Genomic DNA, 19,887 nt, shown 5'->3' with positions numbered 1-19,887 from the left:
TAAATTTTGTGCTTTATTACTTTTCTACATTTTTTCCTACATTTGTTCTACTTTTTCCAAGCAATGCAAATGTACAACAGGGTAATGAGCAGGAAAATGCAGTAACTCTGGAGCTAAGGTTCATTCCCAAAAGCTGGAATTCTAAAGAAAGAATATATTTTTTAGCCTTTTTAAAAGAAAAATAAAAGTCATGGCAGAAACACTCACATCAAGCTTATACTTGCTACAAGCTTTTACTGAACATACATGAACAATACTTATCTTGACAAGATATAATAAAACCTTAACAAAAGTAAAAATAAGTCTTGTGGCAGCTGACAACGCTGAAACGAGAAGCATAGTTTTTTCCCCTGGTTAAATAACATTAAAAGAAAATCAAACCTTTTTTGAAAACTAGGTTCTTTCAGTGAGGCTACCTAGTTTACTTGAAAACTTTACCTCGCCATTTGGATAAGTTTTTCACCTTTCATGTTACCTTCAGAAGCTGTGATTGTAAGTTATGTTATCTGGACATAGTGATCCCAAATATTTCAGCTGATGAGTAGCAGTCTAGTGATGCTAAATTTTTCTATGTTCTATTTCTATTTGACACCAATTTTCTGAAGAGCTAGACATCACTTTTCAAATGCAAATGCCTCTAGTTAAACTGTTAAATCAAATATACACTTATGCCTTCAATAAAACCAGTCAAATTTGTAAAGGTGCTAGGCTGATATAATCCCTATTGATCCCTATGTGATTTATGGGATGTCATCACTCCTGAAAATAGGACTTGTCTAATGGAAGGTTTTATTTTCTGAGTATGTCTCACGTCTGAGAATTCCCATCATGGTTTACAAGGCAAATGAAGTCGCATTTTTTAATTTGGTCATCTCTCCCTCAAGAATTTAAATAAGCAGAAAAATGTATCTATCTGTGAGCAATTATTCTTAATAACCATATGGCAATTATTTTTGCCCCCAAGGGGAAAGCCTTTATTTTGTCATTAATTACAATTTTATGTAATTTGCATCATCACACTAGGAACATTATACTGGCTTGCCTGGCAACCCAGGATATAGGTCAAATCCTAATGGCAGTGTTAGAAGAATGCAGCTTTATACTCTATTGTGAATGTGACATATGCTGCCACAATGCAATTCCTCCTGGTTAAATACAGATGTAAGACTAAGGCTTGTAATCAAGGGCTAATCATTGATTGCATTCTGCTTCACAGCTTGTGAAAGGCGTTGTTGTGGATCATTAGACATAGCCCCTTACAGGAGCGTAGGATTATTTATCTATCACCAGTTGCTTTACTCTCTTTGCTACCAGTCTTGCAGCTATCAAGAAAAAAAAAAAAAAAAAGAAAAAAAAAAACTGCTACAACACAGAAGAATATGAATGTTATCAAATTACCTAGAGCTAATACAATCATCTTAGTTTCCTGAAGTTCAGGAAAGTATTCATCAGTGTTGGTTGTTGTGTGTTATGTTTTGATGTTTTGTTGGTTTTTTTGTTTTGTTTTTTTTCCATTTTGAAAATAACAAATTAAAGAACCAAGTGGCTATATATTGCAGGGAGGAAGGACCACAGTTTTTCTCATGTTTTGGCTGTGTAGATGAGAGTATATTGACAAGAGACCTTGTAGCTTGTAGCAGTCTTTTTACCCCCAAACAATCTGAAGTCTGAGTTACATAAATGTCATAAACTGATCAAATACAGACACAAATACAGTTATATAAAATACCTTACAGTTCATAATTCGAGGAACACTTAGAAAGCACTTTGCTTTGGAATTTAAGTCCATACTTTATTCTCCACTGCTGAAAAATAAAGCAGAATAAGAAAGTTAAGCAGATGCTTCCACACTTTCCTAATGAAGTGCTTTAGATTTTAAAGTAGTTAAATTTCTGATCTGGTTTACTGCAAGTAACCCAGCTTTATTTTACAGTCTCCTTTACTGTGAAATCAGTATAATCCCTTGATTCAAGGAAGAAATTCTGGCATCTTTACTCTGTGTGCTCATATAAAAAAAACTAATAATCCTATATACTTATCTCCCTGCACTGCATTTTTACTTGGTCAATCTGTGTTTGTAAGGGGCTTTCAGTACATCAAATGAAAAGCCACAAAAAGCCCTGCAGAATACCACTCCCCACACAGGAAGAAGTACACTCTGAATCAAATTTTCAAGTAAATTATTAGATATCCTGAAGAATTTGGAACAAATATATGAATGAGTATAAAAGGTAGTTAGAAGCAGAGAATGAGTGATGAAGTGAGTTTGGGGAATCTGCAATCCGCTTCAAATAAAATTAATAATTGCTGTTCTATCTACTGCTTCTTTTCCTTCTAAGAGGAAAAAATTCAGTCCATCATCTCCATGCAATCTGAAGTATAACAGAAAGGAAAACTGTGTTTCTTCTGAATACTCTTTAATCTGATAGTGATATATTCTGACTCACTAAGGAATAAAGATCACTAGAAACACCTTCATTTATCATGCTGCCAAGACTGCTACCAGGTTTTTAATGGTTCTATTGACACTGATGATGCTGAAGCTTGTAGCAAACATAAAAGGTAGCTAAAAATACAGCTTTTTCTATAGCATTAGAATGATTGTAGGTTTTGGTTGTTGTGGTGAAACAATGTGATATTTTTTTCTTTAACTTTCAGGCCTTGTAACAGATTACCGGGTAAGTAGAGCATCAGTGTAACAATATCATTACTTGTGTATGCTAAGATTTCCAGGACTTTTATATTCTACTACTATCATAAGCCTCAAAACCTTATGTTTCTTTCCAGCAAGGGTTCAGCTTGCTATGTTTTTAACATTCCTTAAACTGAAACTTTAAACTCTACCTTTTTTTTTTTTTTTTTTTTTTTTTTTTAAATTGTTTAAAGGCAGGAAACATCTCATGTATGTAATATCTCAAGGTTTAGGCAGCAGAAAGAAGTAACCTAAAGTGTTTTTTTTCCCCTTAACATAGCAAACAACAGGTTTTTAAAAGGCACTTGTGTTTAATGTGTTTTAACCGTTAACCAATAGGAATACTGTTGTTTTGAAACAGAAAATGGGCTTATAGTTGTAGAGGCTAGCTCCATGGCTATAAGCAAACCACTGTAGATGAGCTTCTAAGATGCTTATTTTTCCAAAGCCTTCAAGGAAAATTTAGGATTTTCTTTTTCACCCTTCCATTCTTACACCAATCTCCTTTTCCCTTTTTCTTTTGAAATTTTTGAGTATTAAACAGTCCTACCAGGGCATCATATAGAAATTTCTATTATCACTTGACCCACCTCTAGAAGCTGCCCTTAGGATATGGCAATGGGGTGGGCTTCAAAATAATCACAGAAAGTGCAATTTCTGCAGTGTCACTGCAATTGTGACCTCTGAATTCCCTTAACTCTCTCTCTCTGTAACTAATTGTGCCTTTACTTCTCCCTGGCTTGCAGCACTGGCAGATCCCTCTGGGGAGGAGGTTCCGCTCTCTGAAGCTCTGGTTCGTGCTGAGGATGTACGGGGTCACCAAACTGCAGGAACACATCCGTAAGGTGACCCGAACTTCCTTTCTTGGGATGTGGTGGGACAGCAAGGGAAAATGAGCTTGCTACCTGTCCACTACCATGAATTTTGTGCACAACAACAGCATAAACAAAAGGTTTTACACAGCTGTGCTCAATAGTGGTGTTGCTTGTTTGCCCAGCGTGGTATCTCAGTTTCATATCTTGCCATGATTGAAGGTCATCTGCTTTGTGTTAATTTTTAGGGAAGGCAAGGCTAGGAATTTGGAATTTCTACAAGGTGCGACCACAGTTCCCTCTGAAATTAAGCCAGAGCACTTTAAAGGGGTTCTTTTTTGGTTTTTTTTCTTTGGTTGTTTTATTTTCTTGTTTTGTTTTAAAAAAATATATTTAATCATAAATTCTTTATTTTATTGAAGTGCATATATTGATAGCATGCTTAGATTATTATTAAGGTAAGTCGTTGGCCTGCATTTATGGTACAGTAACTTATGTCTACCTCAGCTGTTTCTCTGTTTCTTGTTTAAAATCCTTCTTATTTTTAAAAAACAATGTTTACAATCTACAGTTTGTTACCATTGTTCTGCATAAGTACTAACCTTATTCTTGGTGTAAAAAGAAGGGGATTTTTTTATCCCTAAAAATAGGCCTGGCACCAGTCAACAACATATATACATATATATATGTATATTTGTTTTTTTTTTCTGTAGCAGTGAATTCAAGTTCAAGCATACTTTTTTACCGTTATGAAGTTTAGGCAAACTTCTAGTGAGGGAGATCCATGACTTGGCTCTAAATATTTACAAAAATATCCATTATCTAAGAGTCTGGTCCAGCATACTAAACCCTCTGCAGACACATTCCTTTCTGTTTGTGGTACTAAACAGATTAATTCCTAAGAAAGGGGTTTTCCACTGTTTTAAGATCACTGCATGTATAAGTCCCTCCAATCTGAAGAGGTTCTGGGACAGAGGATATACTCCTTGCTTCCCATTTTTATCACACTGTATTTTTAATCTGATTATATAGATATCAGAATCAGATTTTTATCCTTAATGAGGCTTTGACCTCTGCAGGAATCTGCTTTGTAGGGTAAAGTGGGATGAAGCACTGGAGATGAGAGGAGCCCAAGAAAGCTGGTCAACATTTGAGGATCACCTCCTCCAAGCCCAGGAGCAATGTGTCCCAGCAAAGAGGAAGGAAGGCAAGAATGCCAGGAAACCTGCACAGATAAACAAGGAGCTCTTTGGGTACACTTAGATGTAAAAAGAAAGTCTGTAGAAGGCAGAAGCAAGGACAAGTGGCATGGGAGGAGTACAAAGTTGTTAAAGAAGCCAGGGATCAGGTTAGGAAAGCTGAAGTTCAGAGAGAATTAAATCTGGCCAGGGACATCAAGAGTAACAGGAAAAGCTTCTACAAGTACACCAGTGATAAAAGTGACAATGTGGGCTCTGTCCAGAAGGAAACAGGAGACCTGGTCTTGTAGGATATGGAGAAGGCTGAGGTACTTAACACATTCTTTGCCTGAGTTTTCACTAGCAAGTGCTCTGGCCACACCACTCAAGTTACAGAAAGGAAAGGCAGGGACTGTGAGAAGGCAGTTCTGCCCACTGTAGAAGAGCAGGTTTGAGAGCATCTAAAGAACCTGAAAGTGCAAAAGTCCATGGGACTAATGAGCCTAATCCATCCACTGCTTCTGAGGGAACTGGTGGATGAAGTTGCAAAGACACTTTTACAGAATTGTAGAATTTCAGAATGTATCAGGGTTCATCTGTATCAGGGTTGAAAGGGGTTGGAAGGGACCTTGAGAGAGTCCAACCCCCTTGTCTGAACAGGATCACCTAAAGTATGTCACACAGGAATGTGTCCAGCTGGATTTTGAGTTTCCATCATATTTGGAAAGTTGTGGCAGTCTGGTGAAGTTTCCACTCACTGGAAAGGGGGAAACATAAGCCCCATTTTCAAAAAGGGAAAAGTGGAAGACCCAGAGAAGTACAGACCAGTCAGTTTCATCTCTCTGCTTGTCAAAATCATGGAGCAGGTCCTCCTAAAAGCTTTGCTAAGGCATGTGAAAATACGGAGGTTATTGGTGGCAACCAACATGGTTTCACCAAGGGCAAATTGGGCCTGGCAAATTTGGTAGGTTTTTATAATGAAGTCACAGCTTCAGTGGACAAGGGAAGAGCAACTGACTTGTGTAAAGCATTTGACAATGTCCCACTTGGTGTCCTGGTCTCTAAATTGTAGAGACATGGATTTGATGGATGGACCACTCAGTGCATAAGGAATTGGCTGGATGGACCACACTCAAAGAGTTGTGGTCAATGGTTTGATGTCCAAATGGAGACCAGTGATGAGTGGCATTCCTCAAGGGCCTGTACTGGGGCTGGTGTTGTTTAACATCTTTGTTGGTGACATGGACAGTGGAACTGAGTGCATTCTCAGCAAATTTGCTGACAACACCAAGTTTTGTGGAGTGGTCAATACACTGGAGGGAAGGGATGTCACCCAGAGGGACATTGACAAGCTTGAGAGATGGGGCTGTGCCAGCCTCATGAAGTTCAATTAGGCATAGTGCAAAGTTCCTCACCTGGCTTGAGGCAATCCCAAGCAAAATACAGGTTGGAGGACTTGAGGTTGTTGATTGCTGAGAAGATCACCATGAGCTATCAATATACTCATGCAGTCCAGAAAGCCAACCATATCCTGAGCTGCATAAAAAGAAGTGTAGCCAGCATGTTGAGGGAGGTGATTGACCCACTCTATTCTGCTCTCGTGAGACCCTGCCTGGAGTAGTGTGTCTGGTTCTGGAGCCTCCAACACAAGGTCATGGAGCTTCTGGAGTAAGTCCAGAGGAGGAACACAGAGATGATCAGAGATCTGGAGCTCCTCTCCTATGAAGACAGGCTGAGAGAGTCGGGTTGTTCAGCCTGGAGAAGAGAAGGCTCTGGGGTGACCTTCCAACACCTGAAGGAAAGCTGGGGAGGGACTTTTTACAAGGGTGTGTAGTGATAGGACAAGGGATAACAGTTTTTAAATGGAAGAGGGTAGATCTAGGTTAGACATTAGGAAGAAATTCTTCACTGTGAGAGTGGTGAGACACTGGCACAGGTTGCCCAGGGAAGTTGTGGATGTCCCTCCCTGGAAGTGGCCAGGTGGGATGGGGCCTTGACCAGCCTGATCTGGTGGCAGAGGAACATGCCCATGCAGTGGACTTGGAACTAGATGATTTTTGAGGTCCCTTCCAACCCAAACCATTCAATGATTTGAACAATATTTAAGATATCTCTTGAGAATTCACAGACATATTGGTAAAGTTTTACCAATGGCTGCAGAATAGCATTTTTAAATGTATTTCACATTTGCCCAGTTTTCCTCTCTTCTCAGGAACTGTTCTTGCTTCCATATTTATTGTGTTGACTTTTCTTTTGGTAGTGTAGTAAAGAAGTCTGTAACCAACCTGATACTGGTTTATAATTTCAAACCTATAGAAAAGTTTCAGAATAAAAAGTATGTTGGAACTTACCTTCAGGTGTTAACTTCACTTCAGCATTGCTTGTACCAGGGCTTGGGCTTGAAATGTTGTTTTCTTTTAAACATGCCATAGCATCTTGTAAATAACAGCTTTTATATTCCCTTTGCTTGCAAAGCCAGGCCCTGAAGAGAATAGCTGGTATTGTACCTTGTGTACTTGGGACTTAGAGCTGTGATTTAAGTGAAACCCTGTAGCTGCCAGAATTCTTCCTGAAGCTGCATTTACTATTGTGGGTGGATATGGGTAGAAGGAGAAGAGACCTAGGAGCAGTGGCAGAAGCAGGTATGGCAGCCTTGAAGCAGAGATCAGATGGGCTGGAGCTGGGGAAGCAGAAAGAAGAACTCTCTCTGGTGTTATTAAGGAGTTTCCCCAGGGAAAGGGTCAGGCAGTAGAACAGAGGTTTGAAACACCTGGTTGGGCTGGGCATGGTTGCCTTTGAAATGTGTCATGCAGTCATTCTCTATGTAGGTCTCATACATCGACCCATCTGTGTGTAGGGCATGTCATTCCTGTTCAGGCTATGCAGTAGCAGCTCAGCCATACTGTTCAGCTGCAGGGCTGGGCCTCCCCGGGAGATCTGGGACCCAGGCTTTCAATTCCCTTCTGAATTTATACAAATCATAACAGAAATGTAGTGATCATCTAGGAAAAAAGATGCTTCAACTCCTAAGCCATAGAAATCTGAAGGAAGACTTCCCCAGTGTTCATAGACTTCGAAGTATGCTTCTTTTGTGAAGTCAGGTGTTGCTTACAAAATGATTTGAGATTTTGAGCAGTGATGAGCTTCTGACATAAGATAGAGGGAAAAAACACTGCATACCCTTAAGAAGCCATCCTCTTTGCTATGTCAGTAGCAAGCTTCAAGATCAGTGATACCTGATACTCTCTCTTCACAAACTTTTTTTTCTTTTCTGGATAAAAACTGCCATAAAAAACTAGTTGCTTTTTTTCTTCTTCTTCTTTTTCCTCATACTAGTATGATTTAAGAAAATGATATCTGTTATGTTTGCAGCCTTAAGGTCTGCATCAAAATTACTAGATAACCACTGCAACCTGGCATTTGCTTGTACTGAGGAAGACATTTGGGAACTAAAATGCTCCTGGGAGATGAGAATGTGACTTGGATTTAGATTCAGTAACTTTTGTTTTCCAAACCTTCCAGTTGCGCACTGTTTTCCCACACAACATGTAATATTAACTTATTGCAAAGTATAGGTTTTAAGGCAGTGGTAAAGAGGACAACAGTCATCTCTGAAGGATGTGGGGACAGAAAAATACAAATTTTGGAGGTAAGTCCCAAAGCCGCAGATGAGATGCACAACGTGGGAGAAAATGACAACAATAACAGTCTTCTGGACCCATTCCGAACACTCAGAGTCACTATATATGTGAAACCCAAATGACCCATTTGTAAATCACCCATTTGCAAACTGCTTGACTATATATTACTCTTTCATTGTTTCAAGTCCTCTCAAAGAGCTCTGAAGTAATATGAGACATATAGCAGTTAATATATTAATACGTGATTGATTCTCCAGAATATTTGGACTCTGATAACTCCATCATAGGACCAGAAGAAATCAATGTACCACATACTTCTTATGACAATGAGTATAACTTAACTTAAAATAACATTAAAACTTAACAGCAGAGATCAAGAAACTGGTGTTGTACAGAAGAACAACATCAGAGATAGCTTTTAAGTTGGGGAATGGCACAGTCTGAACGGCTGTTGAGGACTCTTTTTACAGCATTTTCCTTGAGAGTGTAGTTGAATGCAAGCTAAGGCAGACAGAGAGGTGAAATCTCTAGGAAGAAAAGTGTGAAGTGTTCAAATCTAGTCAGGTGTGCTTATTTGCATATAAATATTAATGTACTCAGATGCCTCTGATGAGAAGCCCCTCACATTCAAAAACTATTTTAGTTCTTGAATGCTTTGCCCCAAAATCAAAATTCAGTGCAGGAACAGTCCTAGTCCTAGCCCTAGTCCTAGTCCTAGTCCTAGTCCTAGTCCTAGTCCTAATCCTAATCCTAATCCTAGTCCTAGTTCTAGTTCTTTTTATCAATACCTATAATCACACATACTCATACAAAAATAGAGTTTTCAAAAATTGGGACCACATCTTAATTCTTTACAAGTTTATTTCTCTCATAGTGATTATGTAACACATTTCCCTTAATCCTGAATAACCAAATGAATTAGATCTTGTTTTTGTTGTTGTTTTTTCCCTTCTTGCTGCAGAAGAGCAATGTTTATTTACCTGAGATAGTGATACACAAAAAGCTTACAAGCTTCTTTCCTTCAGTCTGTTAAGTTTCACTGTAAAGAGAGACTTTTCTATTCCTGTATACCAAAACTTTTCATGCCACTAACACAGTTCATATGATTCCATTTTGGGGACACACATGAGAAAGGGATTGTCCAAATGATACTGCTAGAGACAGTATGTGAGTTGTTTTGTGTTTGTCCACCTTTTTAATTAAATTATATAACAGCATTAAATAAAATCATTTTAAAAGGCTAAATAATAGTTGAACATCACCTTTAAGTTAATGGTGCTGATTTTGTCAAAACCAAAAGCATTTGGAGGGTTAAAATATCCATAGTTCAGGCTTGGCATGCAGACATTCAGCAGAGAACTGAGACCAGCCTGTAAGTTTTTGCCTCTCCTGCTTTCCTATCCTTAGCTGCAGTGTCTCTGGGTCTCCACACAGGACCTTTAATTTCACAGTTTACCTGTCTGTCCTGAGAGGTTGAAGCACTAAGCCCACATGTGTCCTCCTGGGAGTTACTGCTGTGCTCACATCCAGTGCATGGGTTCAGCTCCAGGACTCACAGAGCAGGTCTGATACCTGACAACCCTTTGGGTATACAGAGGTTGAACTTAACAGGCTTAATGTTTAATTTTATTTATATTTAATCATGTTTGGCTGCATCGGTCTCTGAAAAAGCAACTCAGGCTGAGAGCTTATGGTTCAAAGGTGCAGGTTCTCGGGAAATGTATTAAGCAAATCTCTACAGGTGAATCTCCACTTTCCTTCCAGTTCTGTAAAATCTAAAACCCCTGGTGCCCCCCAGTGGCTTTACAAATTATTGCTTAAGATTCGCCGTGAATAAAAGTACTTGAACCCAACACGAATACAAAATACTGCCAGAATTTTGCTTTGTATTTTACTGAATATACTCTGTTTTTTCTTGCTGCTATGTCTTCCAAATTCCTTTAGGTTTTTTTTAGTGCAAAGAGTGAGACATAAGCAAATAGTGCCATAAATAGACAAAAATACCGTGGACAGCATGGGCCCAGAGTTTTCTTGCAGTAAACCAAATCTTTAATGTTTTGTTCATACCCAGGTAAATTTGGATTAAATTCAGTTGGTGATTAGATTCAGCTGAATGATCTAGTAATGCAGTGTGACATTTTTTCAGAGCTATGTAGAAGACATCAGTTTGGTTAAGGCTACAGAACATGAGGATAGGAAGAAGCAGTAAAAGACCATCACAAAACCTGTGTATGTTTCACATAGGGTCAGCATCTATGTATGCACATACTTTTGGTCAATTTTCATAGCTATAAATTCATGCTGATGGTATCAGCAGAACATTCAAATGCTCTGCAAAGGATTGGGTGTTTTATTGGTCTCATCCCTGACTCAAAGGGCTTTCATTCTAATTTTAGGGGAAGATGATAAATGGATGTAACAAAGAGCAGAGAGGAAGTGGTAACAACAGTAAGATTGGTTGGTTTCATAGGTTACTAGTGTGCCCAATAGGAAGGTTTTGGATCTGTGTTTTTATTCAATATAAACAATGTTTTTCTATTTTAAGAAATAAACAAACATGAGAAAGCTATGATTAAGACAAAATGTTTTGGGTTTTTTTTTTTTTTTCCTTTCTTTTCTGTAATTTCTGTTTTGCTATGTTCTTGCCTTTTTGGAAAAAGTTCCTGTGAGATAAAACATTTCACATACTACCCTGGCCCAAAGTAAAATATTTCATTTTTGTTTGGTATCTGCCCTTGAACTTCCAAAAAAAACAAAGTGCAAATGAAGGGAAAGACATGGGGCTAGTTTTTTGTTTTTATAAAGTTATCTGCAATCTTATGCTTTTAAGCATAATCTTAGATGATGATGATAATTTTTGGTGCAGTCTGGCGATTGCATGAAGACAAACTGTAATTCCAATAGCCAGTTTCTACTTGGGTTTTTTTGTTTTGTTTTGTTTTTTGTAAGGATAGTAAGCACTAAACTGCTGAGGATAGCCAGTGAGAGGGGGACTGGATGAGGTACTGCAGGTGCCTGATGAGGATATGGGTTCTTTTTTCCCAAGTTCTTTTGAATTAATTTTCTGTTTGGAACAAAACAAAATGTGGTATCAGTGTGCAAGCATCACTGACTTCTGTTAAGACTCCTCAGATGGTTGTCAGTATTGGTTGTTGGTATTTTCCCCAATTATTGCATCTTCCAAGAGCATTGGTTTCCTGCATTTCAAAATAATTGCTCTGGCCTGGTGTCCAATGTCACTCTTATTCCCCCAGTGACTTTTTAACAGGTTGCCCAAGGTTGCTATCAATTTTTGCTACTTCTACTGCTATCACCTTTCTTTTCAACTGAACCTGAGCACCCAAGTCAGAAGGCTGTGCAAGTTCTGCCCTTCTTTACAGTTATTATCCTCTTAAGTGAACATTTCTAAGCGTATCTTTCCATGTTTTTTGGTTTTGGTTTGGTTTTCTTGTTTGCACTGAAATTGTGATAATTTTCTCTACATATTTCTGTGAACTTTCCCTGCAAGAAATTTTGGAATCTTTAGCTATTCTCAAACAAAACAAGAATGGTAAAAAACCTAAAGAAGAGTTATTACAATTTTTTCCTACCAATCTGGTATCATGACAATTATAAAACTGTGCTGAAATGTTTCATGAAGAAACAGGTTAGTTCTGACTAAGATGGACTGGGTTAGAAATATAGTAATGGCTCAATACAGTTTGTGAAAGTCATAAATGGGATGTAAGTTCACTTAAACAGATGGCTACATGTGAATATTAATTCATATCAGAAGAGGGAACGGAGCAAAAAGATTAGGGATGGAAACAATTCAGCACGTCTTTTCTCTCAATTAATCAAATTTATACAACATAGATACTCTCTTTTCTCAGCACGTCAGGCTGGCACATCAGTTTGAACATTTGGTCCTTCAGGATGAACGATTTGAGATCTGTGCTGAGGTTATCTTGGGTCTGGTCTGCTTTCGGCTGAAGGTAAGGCAGCTAAGTCCTCCTGTTTCATGTGTCATGTCTTAAATCACTGTAATAACCTGCTGTAGAATATAGTCTTTGTCATTAATATACTTATTTATTTTTTAAGAAAAATAGTGGAAGTTCATGCAGATTAAAGCAGATTGAAATAAACTATTTTGTTAAAATATAATCAGATGCTTAAGAGACATTCAAGCCTATTTAGGTATGGAAATACATAGTGAGATCAAACAACTCATCTTAGTCTACCCAGTCATACACAATTACTGTTATATTTTATGTTTGATGAGCTTTGTTAAACAGATTGTTTTATTAGATTTTCCTAGACTCATATTTATGATGTGAGTGTATGTGTATTAGGTGTTTCCTGTCCATTTTTTGTATGTGTATATTTAATATACAATTTTTATTTTTATAAATAAATAGTATCACGGATAAAGATTAGAATAGTGAACTTTTTTGTTGTTTTCTTTAAAAAATTTTTCATTTATAAAATTCTATAGTCAAACTGGGCAAATATCCCAGTCTGCTCTTATAAAAGTTAGACTGACAGGTTCCTTTAACGTGAGTAACAAAGGCTGTTGAAGCTAGGCAGCTAGCACTTCATCCTGTGTTGCTATGTGAGACAAAAATACCAAGATTTTTTTTAATCTTTTTTTTCATTTTAAGCAATTTACTACTGTTTTTGAAGATCTGATGACATATTTCATTTTATTCTCAAACGCTGACAGACATGAACTAGAAAAACCTTTGATTCAATATTAGCTGAATCTGCAAAAGAAGCACTAGTCCTCCACGGGGGTTTTTTTGGCATTTGATATTAAGAACATCCATATTCTTAAGAGAAATGCTTACTTTCAGTATTTGAGCAAAAGAAAAACAAAGCACACTCGGAGAAGAGAAAATTCAAAACAGAATTTTATGCATGTAAAATCCCTCTGACCTTCTGCAAGATATTTAAAATTTATATCTCCTGAAGTCCCTCCAAAATACTCAGCTCTGTAGGATCCTGTAGCGTATACTTCCTATAGAACTTGAGGTAAATGCTTTTTTAGGGTTTCTGCTGGTCTTATGACACTTAATTATGCCAGGGATACATTAACTTAAGTATTTCTTAACTAAGGGTAAGATTTCCAACTTCATATTCAAAAGACTCTCACAGCAGCCATGTTTAAGCAAAGACTGTAATGTTTGTTTTTTAAAAGTTGGTATAGTGCACTGCAAAGCTTCCTCCTACATTTGTTTGATTAAAACTAAGAAAACCAAAAATGTAATTAAATGGATGCAATAATGAACGCTTTTATATGAAACTACATAGCTCACAACCTTAGGTCACAAAAAAAGCAGTCAGCTAGCACAAATACTCCGGTGTGAAAGCTGCTTCTAAATCCCAGTTAATCCATAAATCTCTTTCTGGCTGAAAATGATCTGTTGAGCTGTCATCTTTTCATAATCCTTTGATGGCAAAGCACTGAGAGATGAGAAAGTGGTTGTGCGTTACTTGTGGTACTTGGGCTTGGCTGCTTGGTGGTATTTCAAACTTGCTTCTGAAAGTCATCACTGTTGAATTACAATGATTTCAGGGCTCAAACGAACTCAACGAGGCATTTCTTAAAAGCATAAATGAGGCCAAGAAGATTCATCTCGTCCCAAGCCACCTGGGAAAGAAGTTTGTGCTTCGTTTTGCTGTTTGTTCCCGCACAGTGGAATCCACCCACATCAAGTTTGCCTGGCAGCACATCTCACAGCTGGCAACTCATCTTCTGAACACAAGGGAGCAAAACCTCCAGCAGCAGTAACAGCAGTGAAGTAGCAGTGGGGAGGAGGTAATTAACTGCCTTTCTCTGCTTTGCCAAGTTCTATTTTAGGGGCAGGTGGCAAAGTCGAATTATGAAGGAAAAAAATAGAAAACCTGTTGTTATGTAGCCCAGCTGCAATAGCAAAAGCCTTGCCAGCAAGTTGTGTTGTAACCATAGTCATTCCTTCTCTGTGCTGTAGTTTCGTCTTGCCATGGCACGTAGCCATGGGGACTCCAGATGTCGTTTCTTACCAGTTTGTAATCAAAAGTATTTATTGAACCAGGCAATGGAAATAGAAAGGCTGGTGCTCCCTCCGTTGTCCCCATTAACCTAGAGCACTCCAACTCCTTTCTTCACTGATTAAACTGTGAGGTGTTGTAACCCATTAACATTACTATGACTTCAGAAAGAAAGCAAATGGGCAAAAGTTCAGTAACCTGATTATAACTCTTTTCAGGTCCTATGGAAACAGAGACTGCAAATGTTGCTGTTGTTTGGGGCACTATCATGTAATGACAGGCTGGCTGCAGCCATTTGGTAAATAGAGTGAGGACTTCAACAATTCCTTTATTACACGGCCAGATCAGGGAGGAGTAAGAATGAAATTAGTGCTAACCATCCTTATAGCAGGCTCTCTATTTTCCTTTAAAGAGTTTGCTTTTTCCACAGCCATTTTGTCAAATCTTATCAAACAGATTATGCTGGCTATTGGTTTTCACTTTGATCACTCATAATGATGTATCTTAAAAGCTCCTTCTTAAGACTTCTATCAAAAGCCAAGTGCTAGTTGATATTCTATATTTTTAACCAAGCAGTGATTGCTTGAAAATAATCTGGAAACCACATTCTGTGAAATGGAGTTGAGACTTCTTTTTATGGCTATCATTCTTCTTACTTCATTGTGTAATAAGTCTTTGACAGAATGTGCTAAGAAATGCAATGGCATTCATTTCTGAGATTAGCTAACAAGCAAGATAACAACTACAATAATAATAGAAATTTAGAGAACTATCCCCCAAAATGTGCTGTGGTACCCCCATCAGTGGTTTCATATGGTTGCACAGAATATGAAAATATTGGAAAAAAATTAACCCTTACAGGATCAAGATACCTCAGCAGGGAAGGCAGTGGCATGCTGTCCTTCTGTAAGGCTAGCCAGAGGCTACATTACCCACCCCCCAAAAAAAAGCTCATTAGTATTTCTTTAAGGAATTGATTTTACAGATAACAGAGGAACTAAGGGATGATGAATAAATATAGTGAAACTAAGTAATATATGGCTGAGCTATTGTCCATGACACTAAGCTACAGTATCAGAAATGTTGATAAATTTTGATAGCACCATTATCTTTAGCAGAACCAATATGAAATTGGGTTATTCTGCAGTGGCATAATTCAATAGATTGGTAGACTAAAGAGAGCAGAAAATGCTGGCATTTGTTTCCATTCTTTGTCATTTTTTTTTTTTTTTCAAATCAATGTTATTCTGTTCTTGTAACTTGAGAAACAATTCATAGCACATACAGTCCACATTGATAGAATTCTACAGCTTTTCCTTTGTGGAAACACTGTAATTCATGAGACAGAGCAGAGTTTCACCTTCTCTATGGGACAGAACTGTATTTTGTATGTGAAATATATAAGCAGGTCTGTCTGGGGGGGAAAAAATATCTGATTTATCAGAGTAAATCCAGGATAGTTCCACTGAAATGAAATTTAATTGTTTGGGTTTGTGTGACTATAACTGAAATGAAAATCTAACTAATAAGTATTGGAAAGAAATGCATAAAGCAGGGTAACACTAGACTGAACATAAAAGGATTTTGGTGAAGATTTCTCCATGGATACCAGAGGAGAGGTGTGTGATGCATGGCTCTGTGAGCCCAGAACTGCTGCGGAATAGGAATGTGGGCAGGATACACACCCAGACCCAGGAAAGGTGAAATGTTCCCACCAGGCAAGAATTAGACTAAGTCCCTCTAGACATTTGTAGGAAAACAGTGTCAAAACTGATATTTAGTTAAACATTTTTCAGTATATGGGTATCAGTTTTAGAAGAGGTATCTGTTGTCTGATCTGTTGTCCAGATACTAAGACTCCTTTTGGCAAAGAATTTAGGATAAGAATTAATTAAAAATATTATAGATGCAGGCAAAGTTAATTTATTTACATTTATTTACATTTTTAAAGAAGTGATGTAAGTAAAGCAGTGACAAGACCCATGGAATTACATTTCTCCATGATCAGCCCAATACAGAAATACAAAGTTCACAGCTCAAGGTTTTCTGAATTTGTGGCACGATTTGAATATGTAACTGGTGAAGTGAAGGCCTTCTTAGTATCCTCTTTCTTCCATGTGATAATTCCTTCATAGACTATTAATGATAGGTCATTTGAAAATGAAATAGGAGCTATGTAATCAACTCAAGAACAAAAGCATTAAATAAAGAACATTTTTGATAGGAGAACACAACTGCTGTTTCTGTTCTGTAGCTTTGCAATGTATCTGTAGGTGACAAATTTATGAATAGTTAGTATGTGAACCTGGATTTATTGTGCCCTGTGTGCAAAAACTAATATTGTCTGTGCCAATTATGTTTAATATTAAAAATCATTCCAAAGTCTCAGAATTGTGCTTTAGTAGAATATCCATATCACAAGGGAGACAGCATGGCTACTGAAGAAGGTGGGAAAATAACTTTTCAGGAACCATACACATTTTCTTTTAAACTGGTTGAGTGCTAATACAATACTTAAATTCTTAATGATAATGACAGATTATAAATATATTTTATTACTGGTGGTGGCATATTGAAAAAATGTGTATTTATGGAAGTGCTGCTGATATATTATACTCTTAACTGCACTATAATTTATAAATGTCTGATTTGCTCTTGCCTTTAAATGTAAGATTCTGCTTATGGTTGCTCCTTATTGTCCTTATTGCCTCCTGTAAGAATACTACATCTGATGAGAAGTACTCACATTGCAGTTGCTCTAGAACAGCATTCTGATCCTTGAGATATGCATGAACCTGAATGGCACAAAGACAGGAGCAAATGAGAAATAAAACTGAGAACCCTGAAGACCAGAGTGGTGGGGGCAGATTAACCAGCCATCAGTGGATAATCTCTACATAGCAGATCTAGACTCTACATGAGCTAAATGGAAAAATAATCAGGTATTTAGTGCTTTTTGATTATAATTTGTGAACTGTTGTGCTGCTTTAAAACCTGTATCCAAAGCCTGTAAAACAAACATGTAGGTTTTAATTGGCAGCATTAATAAATGGAAACAAAACTGACTATGATGTCTTCGCTCTTAACCAAGTTTTTCCTATTTTATTCATGCCAGATGTGCTCTAAGGGGTCCATCTTCTCTCTGTCCTGATTTTCTCCATCGGTGACTTTTTCTCAATGTGTTCTTCAAACAAATTACTTTGCAAATAAGCATTCCTGCAGGAAGTTTCCTCCTCAGCAAAATGAGTCTGAAAAATGCCTGGCCATAACCAGGGTTGATGCTGACCTGCAGCTGGATCTGCCACTGGGGGCTTCAGCTTGGGTTTGCAGCTCAAGTTCTGCCAGGCAGGACAAGGCAGAGCCCTGTTCCATTAGCCCAGCTTGTGCTCCCAGGGGAAGCTTGCAGCTCCAGGCTGCTTTGCTCCTTACCCATGTGCAACCCAAGGGAAACCAGGCAAGCATGCCTTGGGGGAAATTTGATGGCATCAGTGCTACAGACTAGAAATGTTAGCCAAATTTGGTCTTAGACGACAGCTTGTGTAGTAGTGTAGACAGTTTAATATGCTGTCTGTGCTAATGGTGTAACAAGCTTGATGTATAACAAAAACCTGACAGTAACTCTAAGAAATGTTTCTTGCAGGAAATTAAATGTGCACCCACACAGAAGTTAATACCAGAGGTGTAACTGCAGCACAGTGTGCTAATTTGCATCTAGGCTGATGTGCTAATTTGAATGCTGGTTGGTGTGATGCAGCTAGAGACTAAGAAGATATACCTTAGCATAAAAGGAGGGCTAAGGAGAACCTTCATCCTTTATTGGTTGCAGGGGCAAATAGTGATCAAGGATGAGAAAAAAGCTGAGGTACCCAATGCCTTCTTTGCCTCAGTCTTTAGCAGCAGAATCAGATGTTACTTGGGTACCCAACCCCCTGAGCTGGAAGACAGGGATGGGGACCAGAATGGAGCTCCCATGATCCAACAGGAGATGGTTAGTGACCTGCTGCACCATCTAAACATACACAAGCCTATGAGGCTGGATGGGATCTACCCAAAGGTACTGAGAGAGTTGGCAAATGTGCTCACCAAGCCACTTAACATCATTTACCAGCAGTCCGGTCTAACTGGGGAAGTCACAGGTAGGACTAGGGAGGTGACTGTGTCTCTGTACTCAGCACTGGTGAGGCTGCATCTTGAGTACATCTTGGAGCCCTTACTACAAGAAAGACATTGAGCTGTTGGAGTGTGTCCAGAGAAGGTCAATAAAGCTGGATAAGAAGTCTTATGAGGAGCATCTGAGGGAACTGGAATTGTTCAGGTTGGAGAAAAGGAGGCTGAGGGGAAACTCAGGGGGGGGAAACTGAGGGGAAACTTATCACTCTCTAGTAAGGTATAAGTTGTTTTCTTCTCCCAAGAAGTAGTAGGACAAGAGAAGATGTCTCCAAGTTGTGCCAGGGGATGTTTAGATTGGATATTAGAAGAAACTTTTTAGCTTAAAGGGTAATAAAACACTGGAACAGACTCCCCAGGAAGGTGGCTGAATCACCATCCTTGGAGGTGCTTGAAAGATGTGTAGATGTGGTGCTTCACAGTAAGCACTGGACTTCGTAGTCACCTTAAAAGTTGGAGTCAATGAGACGAAAGGTCTTTTCCCAGCAAAACAATTCTATGACCAGATTCAGTTCATAGGATACATCCACTTACGCCCTGCAGGGTGGCCTGGTTTTCCCTCCATATCTTTGGCAGAGTCTAACTACTGCTGCTGAGAGCTTTAACAGAGCTGTTCTCCCAAAGGCCCGTTCAGCTCTTCTGAGGACACTGGGCACAGCATCAGTCTCTGATGCTGCCAGGGCTGCAGCTTGTGCCACAGTGGAAGCAATGGGACAGAGCTATGGAGGTCTGTGTGTGCAGGGGGTGCAGGTGCCCATCGCTGCCACCAGAACCCTTGGGCACATCTCCTGTGGGATTTGTCTTCAGTCAGTCAGTGAGGAGAGCCTGGGGCTCTGCTGAGCTGGCCTGCTGACTGAAGGGACAGCATCCAGAGGGACTTCCAACCAAAAGGAGAGCAACAAAGAGTGGGAGCTGGGGTGCGCTGATGGGGGGGTGGCCACCCGTGGAGTTTGACAGAGAAGAATCTACAATGTTTCTGCTCCTGCTGTCAGAGAACATGGGGAACTGCAAGGACATGGCTTGGCCTCACAGAGCAGCTCATCTTTGGGTGTCCTTTCTGCTGATACTGAAACTGGCCTGGAAAGGCAATAAACGTAGCACCAATCATTTACATTCCCGAGCTTCTTCCTGACTGCCAGAGCTTTTTGCTGCATCACGGAACGGATTGGAGGGGACCTCAAAACTCATCCCGTTCCAACCCCGCTCTAACCTCCCACTAGACCAGGCTGCTCCAACAAGCCCCATCCAACCTGGAGTCCCAAAGCTTTATCAGAAACTCTTCCGAAGCGTGTGCCGGCTTGCCAGGGACACACAACCCTTCGGGGGCAGGCGCCAGTAAGGGGCAGCAGCACAGACCTGCCAAGCCCACAGCCGGGGTCCCACGGCCA

At 39.1% G+C, this 19,887-nt stretch overlaps 1 protein-coding gene across 2 annotated transcripts in view; it reads left to right on the top strand.

The window, feature by feature from the left end:
* DDC (dopa decarboxylase) overlaps positions 1-17,395 on the top strand; it is a 68,879-nt gene extending 51,484 nt beyond the window's left edge. For both annotated transcript variants that reach the window (XM_030445913.1, XM_030445912.1), the window contains 4 exons: positions 2,659-2,678; positions 3,439-3,537; positions 12,196-12,297; positions 13,878-17,395. In XM_030445913.1, the coding sequence (XP_030301773.1) occupies positions 2,659-2,678; positions 3,439-3,537; positions 12,196-12,297; positions 13,878-14,093 (437 nt within the window). In that variant the 3' untranslated portion in view covers positions 14,094-17,395. The remainder of the gene's footprint in view (positions 1-2,658; positions 2,679-3,438; positions 3,538-12,195; positions 12,298-13,877) is intronic.
* The last annotated feature ends 2,492 nt before the right edge of the window (positions 17,396-19,887 follow it).

Source organism: Calypte anna, chromosome 2 (genome assembly GCF_003957555.1).
Source record: "Calypte anna isolate BGI_N300 chromosome 2, bCalAnn1_v1.p, whole genome shotgun sequence".
Classification (NCBI taxonomy): domain Eukaryota; kingdom Metazoa; phylum Chordata; class Aves; order Apodiformes; family Trochilidae; genus Calypte; species Calypte anna.
This window is presented reverse-complemented; position numbering and strand designations above follow the sequence as displayed.